The 14,511-nt window shown below is 50.4% G+C and overlaps 2 protein-coding genes across 56 annotated transcripts in view; one reads left to right on the top strand and one right to left on the bottom strand.

Moving 5' to 3' along the window:
- The window catches only part of CIITA (class II major histocompatibility complex transactivator), a 62,030-nt gene that overhangs the window by 33,152 nt on the left and 14,367 nt on the right, over nucleotides 1–14,511 (top strand). For 19 of the 50 annotated variants that reach the window (XR_013412415.1, XR_013412420.1, XR_013412418.1 and 16 more), the window contains 10 exons: nucleotides 2,498–2,560; nucleotides 2,759–2,836; nucleotides 5,324–5,368; nucleotides 5,848–5,994; nucleotides 6,468–6,611; nucleotides 7,538–7,702; nucleotides 8,557–8,625; nucleotides 10,304–11,954; nucleotides 12,834–12,992; nucleotides 13,993–14,064. Coding sequence is in view for 43 of the 50 variants with exons in the window: in XM_028841294.2 (XP_028697127.2) it covers nucleotides 2,498–2,560; nucleotides 2,759–2,836; nucleotides 5,324–5,368; nucleotides 5,848–5,994; nucleotides 6,468–6,611; nucleotides 7,538–7,702; nucleotides 8,557–8,625; nucleotides 10,304–11,954; nucleotides 12,834–12,992; nucleotides 13,993–14,064 (2,593 nt within the window). In the remaining 7 variants the exon portion in view is untranslated. Of the gene's footprint in view, nucleotides 1–2,497; nucleotides 2,561–2,755; nucleotides 2,837–5,323; nucleotides 5,369–5,847; nucleotides 5,995–6,467; nucleotides 6,612–7,537; nucleotides 7,703–8,556; nucleotides 8,626–10,303; nucleotides 11,955–12,833; nucleotides 12,993–13,992; nucleotides 14,065–14,511 lie in introns of all 50 variants that reach the window. The other 31 variants (XR_013412413.1, XR_013412414.1, XR_013412417.1 and 28 more) reach the window with 5 other exon arrangements.
- Nucleotides 1–14,511, bottom strand: part of DEXI (Dexi homolog) — a 67,698-nt gene that overhangs the window by 22,827 nt on the left and 30,360 nt on the right. The window lies entirely within an intron of this gene.

Here is a 14,511-nt window from a genome sequence, read left to right on the forward strand (position 1 = left end):
GAGTCTCGCTCTGTCACCCAGACGGGAGTGCAGAGGCGCAATCTCGGCTCACTGCAAGCTCCGCCTCCTGGGTTCACGCCATTCTCCTGCCACAGCCTCCCGAGTAGCTGGGACTACTGGCGCCCGCCAGCACACCCGGCTAATTTTTTGTATTTTTAGTAGAGACGGGGTTTCACCGTGTTAGCCAGGGTGGTCTCGATCTTCTGACCTCGTGATCCTCCCGCCTCGGCCTCCCAAAGTGCTGGGATTACAGGCGTGAGCCACTGCGCCCGGCCCGAGCTACAGCTTTCAGACAAGGGCAGGACTCTTGGGAAGAGGTGGTGGTGGTGTTGCTGCTAGTGGTTTGTTTTTTGGGAGAGATAAGTGGGATAGAGAATTCCCTCTCGTCAGCATCACCACCACCTCATACAGAGCCTCTGTTGAAACAGAAAAAAGTGGTCCTATTCTGGAGGATGCAGCCCCTACTAGGAAGTAACTGCTTGGCTAGCAAAGTGCAAACTGGATTCCTGCCCCCATTTTCCCTGTTGGCTTGGGGCACCCTTGTGCAGTGAACAACCTGCAAAACTCTTCCTAGTGGTCCTTTTCCTGGCCACCCAGGATCTGCAGCATTCAGCACTTCTGTGCTTGATCCAAATGTGGCCAATATTTCCCCAGAGCACAATTTATTGAAAATCATACAAAGAAGAAAATGGAGGAGACTAGTAATTGTTCATGTTTCAGAAATTACAGAACTGAGACCTTGATGGTTTCCTTCCCCTCCTGGGGATTTACATGGGGGAAGCAGAAGTGATTGGGGCTGAGGACATTCACATTTCCTCACAACTGGAGGCAGTCATTAAGGATTTGGGCATGTCGTAGTATTTGTCTCCCCCCCCCACCCTTAGGGGCATCTCCACAGGCAGTGGAAGCTGTCTCAGCAAGTAGGTGAGGCAGTGTGTTAGTCCATTTTCTGTTGCTTAAAACAACATACCTGACATTGAGTAATTTATAAAGAAAAAAATTATTTCTTAACAGTTATGGAGGCTGAGAAGTCCAACGTTAGGGGCTGCATCTGCTGAGCGCCTTCTTGCTGGTGAGGACTCTCTGCAGAGTCCCGAGGCAGTGTGGGGCATCACGAGGCAAGAGGTTTTGGTGTGATAGTCTCTCTTCCTCTTCTCATAAAACCACTAGTCTTACTCCCATGACAACCCAGTTTATTAAACTGTTTATCCACTAATCCATGAACGAATTGACCCATTCATGAGGGAAGAGCCCCAATCACCTCTTAAGGGCCCCACCTCTCAATACTGCCACATAGGGGATTACATTTATACATGAGTTTTGGAGAAGACAAATATTCAAATCATAACAGGCAGCTTCACCCAAGTCTGCTTCTCAAGTCTGTGGGTTTTCTCTCTGCTTCTGGAAGGTGAAGCCCAGGCCTGGGCAAGTATTCTTTTGCAGCATCCTGAAATATGACCTTAGCTTCCAAATGTGTAAAAGGGAGATAATATTCACACTCACCATCATGGGATGGTTGTAAGACTGAGTAAGTCACAATGTGTAAAGCATTTAGAAAAGGAATTTGCGCAGAGTAAGCATTCAATAGATGTTAGGTACTACCCCACAACCACCATCATCATTATTATCACCATCATTATTATCGTCTTCATTTTCATCACCTTCATTATGGCCATCTTTCCATTCCTCAGCTCAGAAGCCTTCTGTGGCTCTCCATTGCTTATAAAATCAAGTTCTGACTTTCCCCAGCATGAAACTTCTACCACCGTCACCTATCTCTCAGGGTTTCCTAAACATACTCTGAACATCTTTCCAGACTCTGTCACTATGACCCAAAAAGCTATCTTTTCTCCTTCTCCCAGACTCTGCCCCATCTTTCAAGGCCTGGTTCCAGGATCCCTCCCTCCAGGAAGCCTTCCCAGATTGCCCCATCCCACTATACACTTTTTTTCTCGGACCTCGTGTCATGGTGCCTATATTCCAAAGGCTCCAAGCCATGTACCCCTTTATATAGTTACCACTATTTATTGAGTGCCTACTGTATACCAGCTACTGTGTTGGATGCTCTAGATGTAGAACCTCTAATTATCACCATCGATCCCCGGGTAATAGGCATTATTTATTCATCTTACACAGATGAGGAAATGGAAGCCCAGAGTGGTTAAGTAGCTAACACGAGATTGCACAGCTAGTAGGGCTAGTGGAGAGTAGAGGTGGAATTTGAACTCAAATCCTGCAGTAACTCTACCATTCCGCCTTGCTCTTCTTTGCAGCAGTAGATAAGTTTTCATGGATACATACCTCACCTTTTCAATTAGATTAAGAGCCCCTGGAGCGTCAGTGTTCATTCATTTGTTTGATCATTCATTCATTCAACAAACATTTCTTGAGCCCCCACTGTGTGCCAGGCCCAGAGGGTCTCCAGCCCAAGGCCTGGCACACAGTAGGCCTTCAGTGAGACCTTGTTGATTGACTGCACTTTTCCTTGTCTGGGCAGCGGAACTGGACCAGTATGTGTTCCAGGACTCCCAGCTGGAGGGCCTGAGCAAAGACATTTTCAGTAAGTTTGTGGGGGTGGTGGGGGGGCAGGTCTTGGCTCAGCCTGCATTTCCTGACTTCTTCCTTGGGGGGCGCCCTAATACTTGATGACCATTCATTTATGGGCAGTCAGACCCCTCTCCCCAAGGTGGGGACAATAGACACTCACCTTGGGCTTCCACTGATTGTGTGAGTTGGTCTCTGGTTTTTCTCAAAGTAGAGCACATAGGACCAGATGAAGTGATCGGTGACAGTATGGAGATGCCAGCAGAAGTTGGGCAGAAAAGTCAGAAAAGACGTGAGTGAGCCCCTCCCTGATCCAACCTAGAATTGCTTGAGACCTGGCCTTTCCTTGACTCCAAAGCCTGCTGTGGCTCCAGCTTGCTTCCCTCGCTAAGTCCTGCCTGGCTGGGAGGTGCTTTAAAAGCCGACAGGAGCTTTAAAATGTACATCTGATTATTTCATGGCCCTGATAACCCTCCAATGGCTACAAAATACATGCCACAAGGCCTGCATGGCCCTTCCTCCCTCTCCAAATCCACTATGAGCCGCCACACTTCAGCCACCACCAGCTTCTCCACTCCTGTAACCCATGTGCCCTTTCAAGCCTCAGGGCCTTGGCATTTGCTATAGTCTCTACCTGAAATGCTCTTCCCCCAGTTCTTCCCATGGCTGACTCCTTTGAATCTTTCTGGTCTTGGCTAAACTGTCACCTTCTCCTGGAACCCTTCTCTGACCACTCTTCCCTGTAGATTAGCTCAGTTATTCTCACCTTGTGTGTCTTTTTCCTTGCAGTTTAGCGCTCATTACCATCTGGACATATTTTATGCCTTGCTCTGCCACTGTGAGCACAGGGACCTCGTCTTTCTTGCTCATGACTGCTTCCTCAGCATCTAGTGCAGTGCCTGGTATGCAGTAGCGACTCAATAGATAGCTGTTGAATGAAAACACCTGCAAAATGGGTGTAACAGTTAACTGAGTACTTACTATGGGTCTGACTATGGGTAAGCCCTGTATCTATTTATTTATTTTTAAAACGGGTGAATCGCACACAGGGTATAAGAATTTTAAAAGTGCAAAGAATATTCAGTGAAGGCTGGGCGCGGTGGCTCACGCCTGTAATCCCAGCAGTTTGGGAGACCAAGGGGGGTGGATCACTTGAGGTCAGGAGTTTGACACCTGCCTGGCCAACATGGTGAAACCAAAAAGTACAAAAATTAGCCGGGTGTGGTGGTGCATGCCTGTAATCCCAGCTACTCAGGAGGCTGAGGCAGGAGAATCGCTTGAACCTAGGAAGCAGAGGTTGCAGTGAGCCAAGATCACGCCACTGCACTCCAGCCTGGATGACAGAGTGAGACTCTGTCTCAAACAACAACAACAAAAAGAATATTCAGTGAAAAAAAAAAAAAATCTCCCTCCCACTTCTGTTCTATAGTTCTCTCAGTTTTGCTATCTTAGTCAACCTATGTGACCAGCTTCCTTCTTGCCTTGTCAAAAATAAAACAAGCTCTTGTATTTGCTTTAATTTTCCATGCAAATGGCCACATTTTATTTACACTATTCTGTACTTCGCTTTCTTCATTTACTATGTCTGGGAGGTCACATTCCATATTATTGAGGGAGAGGACATGGTCCTATCTTTAGCAGTTTCTTTATTTTCTTTGTTTTTCTTCTTTATGTTTTCATTTGATAAATATTTCCCCCCAAGATTTTATCATGAAAGTTTTCAGTCGGCCACAGTGGCTCACATCTGTAATCCCAGCCCTTTGGGAGGCCAAGGCAGGCAGATCACCTGAGGTCAGGAGTTTGAGACCAGCCTGGCCAGCATAGCGAAACCCCATCTCTACTAAAAATACAAAAATTAGCCAGGCATAGTGGCAAACGCCTGTAATCCCAGCTACTGGAGAGGTGACGGCAAGATAATCACTTGAACCCAAGAGGCAGAGGTTGCAGTGAGCCAAGATTGCGCCACTGCACTCCAGCCTGGGCAACAGAGCTAGACTCTGTTTCAAAAAAGAAAAAAATGTTTTCAAGATACAGAAAAGGTGAAAGAATGGTACTATGAAGGTCCATATACCCACCATGTACCACTTTGATTCTACAATTAATGTTGGGTTTTATTCATCTCATCACATCTCTATCCATCTGTCCATCCCTCTATCCATCCACCCACTCATTCTTTATATTTTTGGTACATTTCAATGTACATTTCAAGTGTAAATTGCAGATTTACACTTCCCCTTGTGTACTTCAGCATCCTTTATTTTAAGGCCATGTGGTGTTTTCTTGGGTAGATGAACCATAATTTGTTTAAGCAGACCCTTGCTAAGGGATATATGGGTTTTTAATCTGTTGATGTGAGTGCTTGATACTCACTCACGGATTTCTGGCATACTCCTGCAATGTAGGAACCACCACCCCCATTTCATAGATGTGAGATCAAAGGTTCAGAGAAGCTGCATTGCAAAGGCACACAGCTAGGAAGGGACTCAATAGCAGGTTGCTTTGCTTTGTTCTATTTTGTTTTTTAGTTAAAACCCGTGTTGTGTCCCCATTTGTGGCTAGGTCTCTTCTGCTGCTGCACTGCCTGGGGTGGTTTGAGATGGGATTTGGGTTCAAGCCAAGGAGCTGGGGTTGGAATGGTTAGAGGAAGGGGAGGTAAAGGGACGTACAAGACCACTTCCCAACCTGGAAGTTAAGGCCATATGGCCTGCTGGAGTCCTGAGCCTCTCCTGGCTTGGGACATCCTCTCCCTGGGGCAGCTGACCATATGTTCTCTCTGCAGCCTTCCCAGAGGAGCTTCCGGCAGACCTGAAGCACTGGAAGCCAGGTGAGCAGGGCAGGTGGGCTAGGGTTCGGAGGGGTGGATAACTTGGGGAGAGGATGGAAGAGATTGAACTCCTGGCCCAAGTCAGTTGGGGATGGTGCATGGTACAGCCCCTGCCCTTCTTTGGGCAGAGCCTGAGAGCTTGGGGCCTCTTAGGGTCCCCTGAAGGGCTCACGACTGTTTGTGGAAGGTGGTAGGGCCTTGGAGCTAACAGCCTGTTCATAGGTTCTATTCTGCCCGAGCTCTCCGTGTGGAAGCCCTAGGGTCCTGCTCAGCAAAGCTCTCAGAGCCAAGTCACAGGGAGAGGACTGGGGGGCTGCCTGGCACAGAGCAGTTGCTGATCAACACAGCTGCAGCCAGGGCTGAGAGGATGACAAGCATTTCCTCTGTCAGGAGAGAGATTCACGCCACTCTGGGGCCCTCCCCATCCCAGGAAGGCCCCTCCAAGCATCCAGCCTCTAACACAGCCCCCTTCCTCACAGCTGAGCCCCCAGCTGTGGTGACTGGCAGTTTCCTGGTGGGACCAGTGAGCAACTCCTCCACCCTGCCCTGCCTGCCACTGTCTACTCTGTTCAACCAGGAGCCAGCCTCCGGCCGGATGCGCCTAGAGGAAACCAATCAGATGCCCAGTATGTTAGGGGGCTTGGAGAGGGTGGGCTTTCTCCCTCTTGGGAGGTGGATAAGGAATTGACACCAAGGCAGGGACTGCCAGGAACTGGACCTCCCCTCTCCCCGACCCTATCAGTGTCACTCACCTCTGCCCCAGCCAGTTTCATCCTTGGGGCCCCCATCAGTTCAATCCCTGGCAGAGAACATGCCTCGGAAGGAAACACATCCGTGCAAGGATTAGGAGGGAATCTCCACCAATTAGGGCATTCACCTGCCAGCCTCATTCATTCATCAGTTCTTCATGGAGCTCCTTCTCTGTGCCAGCTGCTCTGCTAGGTGCTAAGAATGCCATCAGGGCAGGACAGAAACAGCTACTGCTCTTAGGGAAATTAGGGCCCTTTAGGGAAGTCAGACATTAATCAAATAAGCAAAAGCAGAATCACAAACACAGGTGCTATGCAAGATCCCACCTCACTGCCTTTGTCTCTTGCAGTGCCTTCCTCCAGTTCCTCGTTGAGCTGCCTGAATCTCCCTGAGGGACCCATCCAGTTTGTCCCCACCGTCTCCACTGTGCCCCAGGGGCTCTGGCAAATCTCTGGGACTGGAACAGGGGTCTCCAGTATATTCATCTACCACGGTGAGTGCAGGGCCTGGCTCTCCGACCACCTCTCCCTCCTACCTGACTACTCCCTGACCTCATCCTCCCCATACTCCACATACTTGGCAGTGGTGCCCTAGCACCTTCTCATGATCCTCCCTCCCCAGCACAACTTTCTCTGTCCCCATTTCCCAAAAATCAAAGCAGAGGGGCAGAGATTTCTGAGGCGGTCTGGGTGCATGACCAAGAGTGATTGTATGGCCTTCTATATGTTGCTTTCCCCTTCTGACCCTTAGTTTTTCCTTATTTTTTATTTAATGTTTTTGTTTTTAAATTGTGACATCAATACATGTGCATTAATAAGCTAATGATAAGTGATGTTTACAAGAATTCATTGTTTCACTCTTTTAGTATGCTGATGTGAATAGTTTGGTGTGCATCCTTGCATAGCTTTCTCTGATTTGTCTTGTTTCCTAATCAGTAAAATGATCCCTACTGACCCACCACACTGAGGGCTTGTGAATTGTCCCAGGGAAGGTGTGTTTGGGCTTTTAGGGATGAGGCCAGGAGGATGCTTCCACTCAAGTCCAGAGCATCCGTTCATGGTTGCATGACAGTTTCAGTATAATGCACTGGTATCTCAGAAGCAGAGAAGCAGTTCCTGATATCTAGGAAAATGAGCACTTACCACACAGCAGGAACAGTGAAATAGTAGTACCTGCCCTAAGCTCCTAATGAGCTAATTGCGCCCATTTCACAGATTGGAAAAGCAAGGTTCCAGGAGCTAGATGTAAATCCAGAGCTCTTTCCTCAGCTCTGTCCTGAAATATCTTCCTTTGGAAGTTCTCCTCTCTTCTCTCCAGACTTCGTGAGCTCCACAGCCCAGTTTGGAGTAGGGGTGACCCAAGTGCGTTTCTGGAATCAATACCTGGTTGTTCTCACACCCCTCTCTACCCCCAATGTAGGTGAGGTGCCCCAGGCCAGCCAAGTACCCCCTCCCAGTGGACTCACTGTCCATGGCCTCCCGACATCTCCAGACCGACCAGGCTCCACCAGCCCCTTCGCTCCATCAGCCACTGACCTGCCCAGCATGCCTGAACCTGCCCTGATCTCCCGAGCAAACGTGACAGGTAAGAACCCTCAGGGCCTGTGAGATGTACTAGAAGCAGGATCAAGGCCCTGGGGAAGGAATTGTCTTGGATAAGATCCATAAGCAAAGCTGCCTGTAGGGACAGCAGGTCATGTTTAGGGGTCAGTCAGGACAGGGAGGGTCTCTGGGGACTGGAGGCATGGTTGTGGGGGAGGGGACAGCCAGAGAATCCACATCCCATCCAAATACAGCCATCAGCCTTCAGCTGCTTGTTACCCAGCAGAAAAGCCAGACAATGTGGCCAGGCCTTTTGAAGCTGAAAACCCTGATTTTTACATAGATATTGTGATTTTTTAATTTTAATTGTATTATTTATTTGTTTATTGTTGAGATGGAGTCTCGCTCTGTTGCCCAGGCTAGAGTGCAGTGGTGCAATCTCAGCTCACTGCAACCTCCACCCTACAGGTTCAAGCGATTCTCCTGCCTCAGCCTCTGGAGCAGCTGGGATTACAGGTGTGCACCACCACACCTGGCTAATTTTTGTAATTTCAGCAGAGACAAATTTTACCATGTTGGCCAGGCAGGTCTTGAACTCCTGATCTCAAGTGATCCACCTGCCTTGGCCTCCCAAAGTGCTAGGATTACAGGCGTGAGCCACTGCACCCCACCTGATATTGTGATTTTTTTTTTTTAAACATAGGTGAAATTTTTTAAAGTACAGTTGGCCAAAGAAAGACACCTTTGAGTTAGATACAGCTTCAGGCCGATAATCTTATAACCTCCAACTTGGGAAACTCAGCCCACGAAGGCTGTAAGGACTAAGTGGCCCAGAGGGAGGGGAGTCCCCAGGGGTAACCCTCACCCTAAATCTGGTACCTGCTTCTTCATCTCCAGAGCACAAGACGTCCCCCACCCAACGCCAGGCAGCTGGAGAGGTCTCCAACAAGCTTCCAAAATGGCCTGGTGAGTGGTGCGGGATCTCTGCCCTGGGTGCTGGAGATGGAAGCCCAAATCTGGCTTCACATCACTCATTCACTTGATGTTTATTCAATCCCTTCTTTGTTGGCTCACACACTCATTTATTTATTTATTCATTCATTCATTCATTCACTTATTTGATGATGCCGTCATTTCACCATTCACTCCACCACTCCCTTAAATAATATTTATTGCCCTCCAATAAGCCTGCACTGGGTGTTAACATCTCATTTTCAGGCTGAGAGAATGAATGAGGGGCAAGTGAATGATGGAGTGAGCAAGTGGATGAAGTGAGAAGTTGATGAGGATGGGAGCAATGGAAAGTGGGAATAAACCAGTGAATAGCAGAATTGCTAAATTACAAAATACTTACTCTCACATACTGGTCTAAGCATGTTAGGTATATTAAATCATTAAAGTGTCACACAATCCCAATATCATCCCCATTTTCCAGATGAGGCTACTGAGGCATGGTGGGATGTATAACATGCTCAGAATTGCTCCAAATGGTAGAGCTGGGATTTGAACCCAGACACGTGGACTCCACTGTCTTAACTCCTAACACTCCCTCCCATGACCTCCCCATGGTGAGTTGGTAGTGATCAAGAGAAGAAAAAGTTTAGTGAATAAATGAAGGAATGAGAAAAGGTGGCCGGGCATCGTGGCTTACACCTGTAATCCCAGCACTTTGGGAGGCCAAGGCAGGTGGATCACCTGAGGTCAGGAGTTCGAGACCAGCCCGGCCAACATAGTGAAACCCCGTCTCTATTAAAAATACAAAAATTAGCTGGACGTGGTGGTGGGTGCCTGTAATCCCAGCTACTTGGGAGGCCGAGGCAGGAGAATTGCTTAAACCCAGGAGGTGGAGGTTGCCGTGAGCTGAGATTGTGCCTCTGCACTCCAGCCTGGGCGATAGAGCAAGATCCATCTCAGAAAAAAAAAAGAGAGAGAGAAAAGGTCTAAAAGGAGTGGACAGATAAACAAGAGAAAGGATGAGTGAATGAATGGATGTGGAAATGAGTGAACTAATGAATGAGTGGGTGACTGAATGAAGCAGTTGATGAAGACAGTATGGGGGCCAGATGTGGTGGCTCACACCTATAATTCCAGCACCTTGGGAGGCCAAGGCAGAAGGATTGCTTGAGCCCAGGAGTTCAAGACCAGCCTGGGCAAAATAGTAAGAACTTAGCTCTACAAAAAACAAAAAAGAAAAATTAGCCAGGCATGGCAGTGGGCGCCTTTAGTCCCAGCTACTCAGAAGACTGACGTGGGAAGATTGCTTGAGCCTGCAAGGTTGAGTCTGCGGTGGGCCATGATTGTGCCATTGCACTCTAGCCTGGGCAACATAGTGAGACCCCATCTCTACAAAAAAATTATCTGGACATGATGTCACATGTCTGTGGTCCCAGCTACTTGGGAGGTGCAGTCGGGAGGATTGCTTGAGCCCAGGAGGTTGAGGCTGCAGTGAGCTATGATCACACCACTGCATTCTAGCCTGGGCAACAAAGCCAGACCCTGTCTCAAAGCAAAACAAAACAAACAAACAAACAAAAACTGTGTGGGGAACAGATGCAAATCATGGTGGCAGTGCTGGCCTTGTGGTGGCTGGCCCTGGCCCTGCCTCTCGCATACCCCTACCCTGACATGCCCCTGGCCTTTGCAGAGTCGGTGGAGCAGTTCTACCGCTCACTGCAGGACACGTATCGGGCCGAGCCCACAGGCCCCGATGGCATCCTGATGGAGGTGGATCTGGTGCAGGCCAGGCTGGAGAGAAGCAGCAGCAAGAGCCTGGAGCGGGAACTGGCCACCCCAGACTGGGCAGAACGGCAGCTGGCCCAAGGAGGCCTGGCTGAGGGGCTGCTGGCTGCCAAGGAGCACCGGAGGCCACGTGAGACACAAGTGATTGCTATGCTGGGCAAAGCTGGTCAGGGCAAGAGCTATTGGGCTGGGGCAGTGAGCCGGGCCTGGGCTTGTGGCCGGCTTCCCCAGTACGACTTTGTCTTCTCTGTCCCCTGCCACTGCTTGAACCGCCCGGGGGATGTCTACCGCCTGCAGGACCTGCTCTTCTCCCTGGGCCCACGGCCACTCGTGGCAGCCGATGAAGTTTTCAGCCACATCGTGAAGAGACCTGACCGCATTCTGCTCATCCTAGACGCCTTTGAGGAGCTGGAAGCGCAAGACGGCTTCCTGCACAGCACATGCGGCCCGGCACTGGCCGAGCCCTGCTCCCTCCGGGGACTGCTAGCTGGCCTTTTCCAGAAGAAGCTGCTCCGAGGTTGCACCCTCCTCCTCACAGCCCGGCCCCGGGGTCGCCTGGTCCAGAGCCTGAGCAAGGCCGACGCCCTGTTTGAGCTGTCCGGGTTCTCCATGGAGCAGGCCCAGGCCTATGTGATGCGCTACTTTGAGTGCTCAGGGATGACCGAGCACCAAGACAGAGCCCTGGCGCTCCTCCGGGACCGGCCATTTCTTCTCAGTCACAGCCATAGCCCCACTTTGTGCCAGGCAGTGTGCCAGCTCTCAGAGGCCCTACTGGAGCTTGGGGAGGACGCCGAGCTGCCCTCCACACTCACGGGACTCTATGTCGGCCTGCTGGGCCGTGCAGCCCTCAATGGCCCCCCGGGGGCCCTGGCAGAGCTGGCCAAGTTGGCCTGGGAGCTGGGCCGCAGACACCAAAGTACCCTACAGGAGAACCAGTTCCCATCTGCAGACGTGAGGACCTGGGCGATGGCCAAAGGCTTAGTGCAACACCCCCCAGGGGCCACAGAGTCCGAGCTGGCCTTCCCCAGCTTCCTCCTGCAATGCTTCCTGGGGGCCCTGTGGCTGGCTCTGAGTGGTGAAATCAAGGACAAGGAGCTCCCGCAGTATCTAGCATTGACCCCAAGGAAGAAGAGGCCCTATGACAACTGGCTGGAGGGCGTGCCACGCTTTCTGACTGGGCTGATCTTCCAGCCTCGCGCCCGCTGCCTGGGAGCCCTAGTCGGGCCATCGGCGACTGCCTTCGCGGACAGGAAGCAGAAGGTGCTAGCAAGGTACTTGAAGCGGCTGCAGCCGGGCACACTGCGGGCGCGGCAGCTGCTGGAGCTGCTGCACTGTGCCCACGAGGCTGAGGAGGCTGGAATTTGGCAGCACGTGGTGCAGGAGCTCCCTGCCCGCCTCTCTTTTCTGGGCACCCGTCTTACACCTCCCGATGCACATGTATTGGGCAAGGCCTTGGAGGCTGCAGGCCAAGACTTCGCCCTGGACCTCCGCAGCACTGGCATTGACCCCTCTGGATTGGGGAGCCTCGTGGGACTCAGCTGTGTCACCCATTTCAGGTGGGGCGAGGGGTCAGGGGAAGAGGCATCCTTGTGTTGGGCATTAACTGTGGTCTTGGTGCCAAGCCCAGTGCTCTGTGGGGTCTCTTTTAGTACTCAGGGCAGCCGGGTGGGGCAGAATGGATTCTCTCCATTTTTAAGATGAGGATGTTGAGGCTCAGAGAGGGGCGGCCACTTGCCACACAGCAAGTGAGAGGCAGTGGCATTCTCCCAATCAATATTTGAAGGCCTGCCATGTGCCAGTCACTGGGATATGTCTAGAATCTGAGACTGGCCTGGGCTCAAATTTGTTTTATTCTTCCCACCCCCTGAGCAAGCCACTGTTTTCTTACGCTAAGAGTAAAGCCATGGCCTTCCCTTGGACTCTCTGCCTCCATTCTCTCCTCTTCCGCTCCATTTTATATTCAGCAACCAGACCAATCTTCTCAGAACTTGAATCTGATTGTATCCCATCCCTGCTTACAATCCTTCAGGGACACTCCACCACTGTCACGATGAAGTCTAAATTCCTCAATTTGGTTTCATTAAGTTGGTCTGCAATCTGCTTGAGCATTTCAGCTTAATCTCCAGAGGATTCCTTCCATATTCCCCGCTAAACATACTTTACCCAAGCTGCAAGGTCCTACATAATTGTGCCAATAATTTGGCAGTGAGCTTCCTGGTAGCCGAAGCAAAAAGTGAAAGAAAACCACCGTGCGAGTTGTGAGAAAGTAGGAATCAACAAAGGCTGGAGTGGTCATGGAAGGCTTTCTGGGAAAGGTAGAGGTTGAGCTAAGGAAAGAAAGTATTTTAATAGGTAGGAGGACCCTTCATGGAGCTGCCCTTCCACTAAGGTCTAGCCTGGTCACCGTGCCTGGGTCTGAGGCCCTCCCTCCACAGGGCTGCCTTGAGCGACACGGTGGCGCTGTGGGAGTCCCTGCGGCAGCATGGGGAGACTGAGCTACTTCAGGCAGCAGAGGAGAAGTTCACCATTGAACCTTTCAAAGCCAAGTCCCTGAAGGATGTGGAAGACCTGGGAAAGCTTGTGCAGACTCAGAGGTGAGGGGAGAGGCGGATGGGAGGTGGTTCACACCATGCAGGTTGAGGACATGTAGGACCCATTCTCAAGTTTGTCATGGGCATTTGCAGTGCCCCCTGTCCTCTGGGACACCCCATGCCCTCTTTCTGGGCATTGGCCAGCCAGAGTCTCTCACTGCACTCACTGCCCAGGCGGAGCCTCCAGAATTGAAAATTTTGCTGCATTCAAAACCTGCTATCATGTGTCCAAGTCTTAGGTAAAGCCATGGAGAACCTCTCCCCTTCTAGGAGTTAACAAGGATGCCTTGTGCATCTAGTAACAGAAGTGACACCCACTGCCACCCTTTGAGGTATTTAGGACAACTGTTGTCCCGAATTTATAGATGGCAGAGCTAAGGTCCAGAAGGCAGACAAAACTGGATTACAGAACAAGTAAACTGTCTTTCATTCATTCCTTCGTCACATGTTGTTTGAGCACCTCTTAAGTGCTGTCTGGGATAGGTACTGGTAAGTGCCTAATCTGAGGCTCATTTCCATGAAAGGTACAGTCCTGAGATCTTTTATTTTTATTTTTATTATTTCTTAGAGACAGGGTCTTGCTCTGTGTACCAGACTAGAGTACAGCAGTGCAATCAGAGCTTAGTGCACCTTTGGAACTCCTGAGCTCAAGCGATCCTCCTGCCTCAGCCTCCCAAGTAGCTGGGATTATAGGTGCATGTCATCACACCAGATGATTTTTTAAGTTTTTGTAGACACAGGGATCTTGCTATGTTGCCCAGGCTGGTCTTGAACTCTTGGCCTCAAGCGATCCTCCTGCCTCAGCCTCCCAAAGTGCTGGGACTACAGTCATGAGGCATCGCATCCAGACAGATCTTTTTTTTTTAAGAGGGGGACAGCAATTGCCCCAAGGAAAGCAATCCCCCTGGGGAATTTGGGGCACTGGGGCAGCCATCATGGACCTATGGGTAAGGGCTCAGCAACAGCAATGCCTGTTCTCCCTAACATTGCCTGTTCTCTCCAGGACAAGAAGTTCCTCAGAAGACACAGCTGGGGAACTCCCTGCTGTTCGGGACCTAAAGAAACTGGAGTTTGCGTAAGCAAAGGGGTGGATTGTCTCGTGGGTCTGCGCAAGGTTTCCCCTGAAGCATTAGCTGGGTTTGTACGATATGAATCGAGATGGATCTCCAGGGTCATTCGCACCCTCTTGCCCACCACTTTGGAAACAGCTTCCAGTAGCTGGAAAGTGGCCAGTCTGGGCAAATGCTGGAGGTTCTTGCATTTGAAGCTAATGGACCCATTTGCTGGTTAACATGGTCATTCCCATCACTCATTCAACAGACATATTGAGCACTTGAATGACTGAGGCTGCTGTCCTCAATGAGCTGACAGTCTAATCAACTCCCCTCTGGAGGAGGTCAGGGGGACTTCCTGGAGGAGGTGATATCTGCACTGAAGCTTCAGTGAGGATAAGGAATGAGCTGAGTGGGGAGAGGGGAGTAAGAAAGGCTTTCCTGGAATTGTAATTTGGCCAGGGATCAGA

Source organism: Macaca mulatta, chromosome 20 (assembly GCF_049350105.2).
Source record: "Macaca mulatta isolate MMU2019108-1 chromosome 20, T2T-MMU8v2.0, whole genome shotgun sequence".
Taxonomy (NCBI): domain Eukaryota; kingdom Metazoa; phylum Chordata; class Mammalia; order Primates; family Cercopithecidae; genus Macaca; species Macaca mulatta.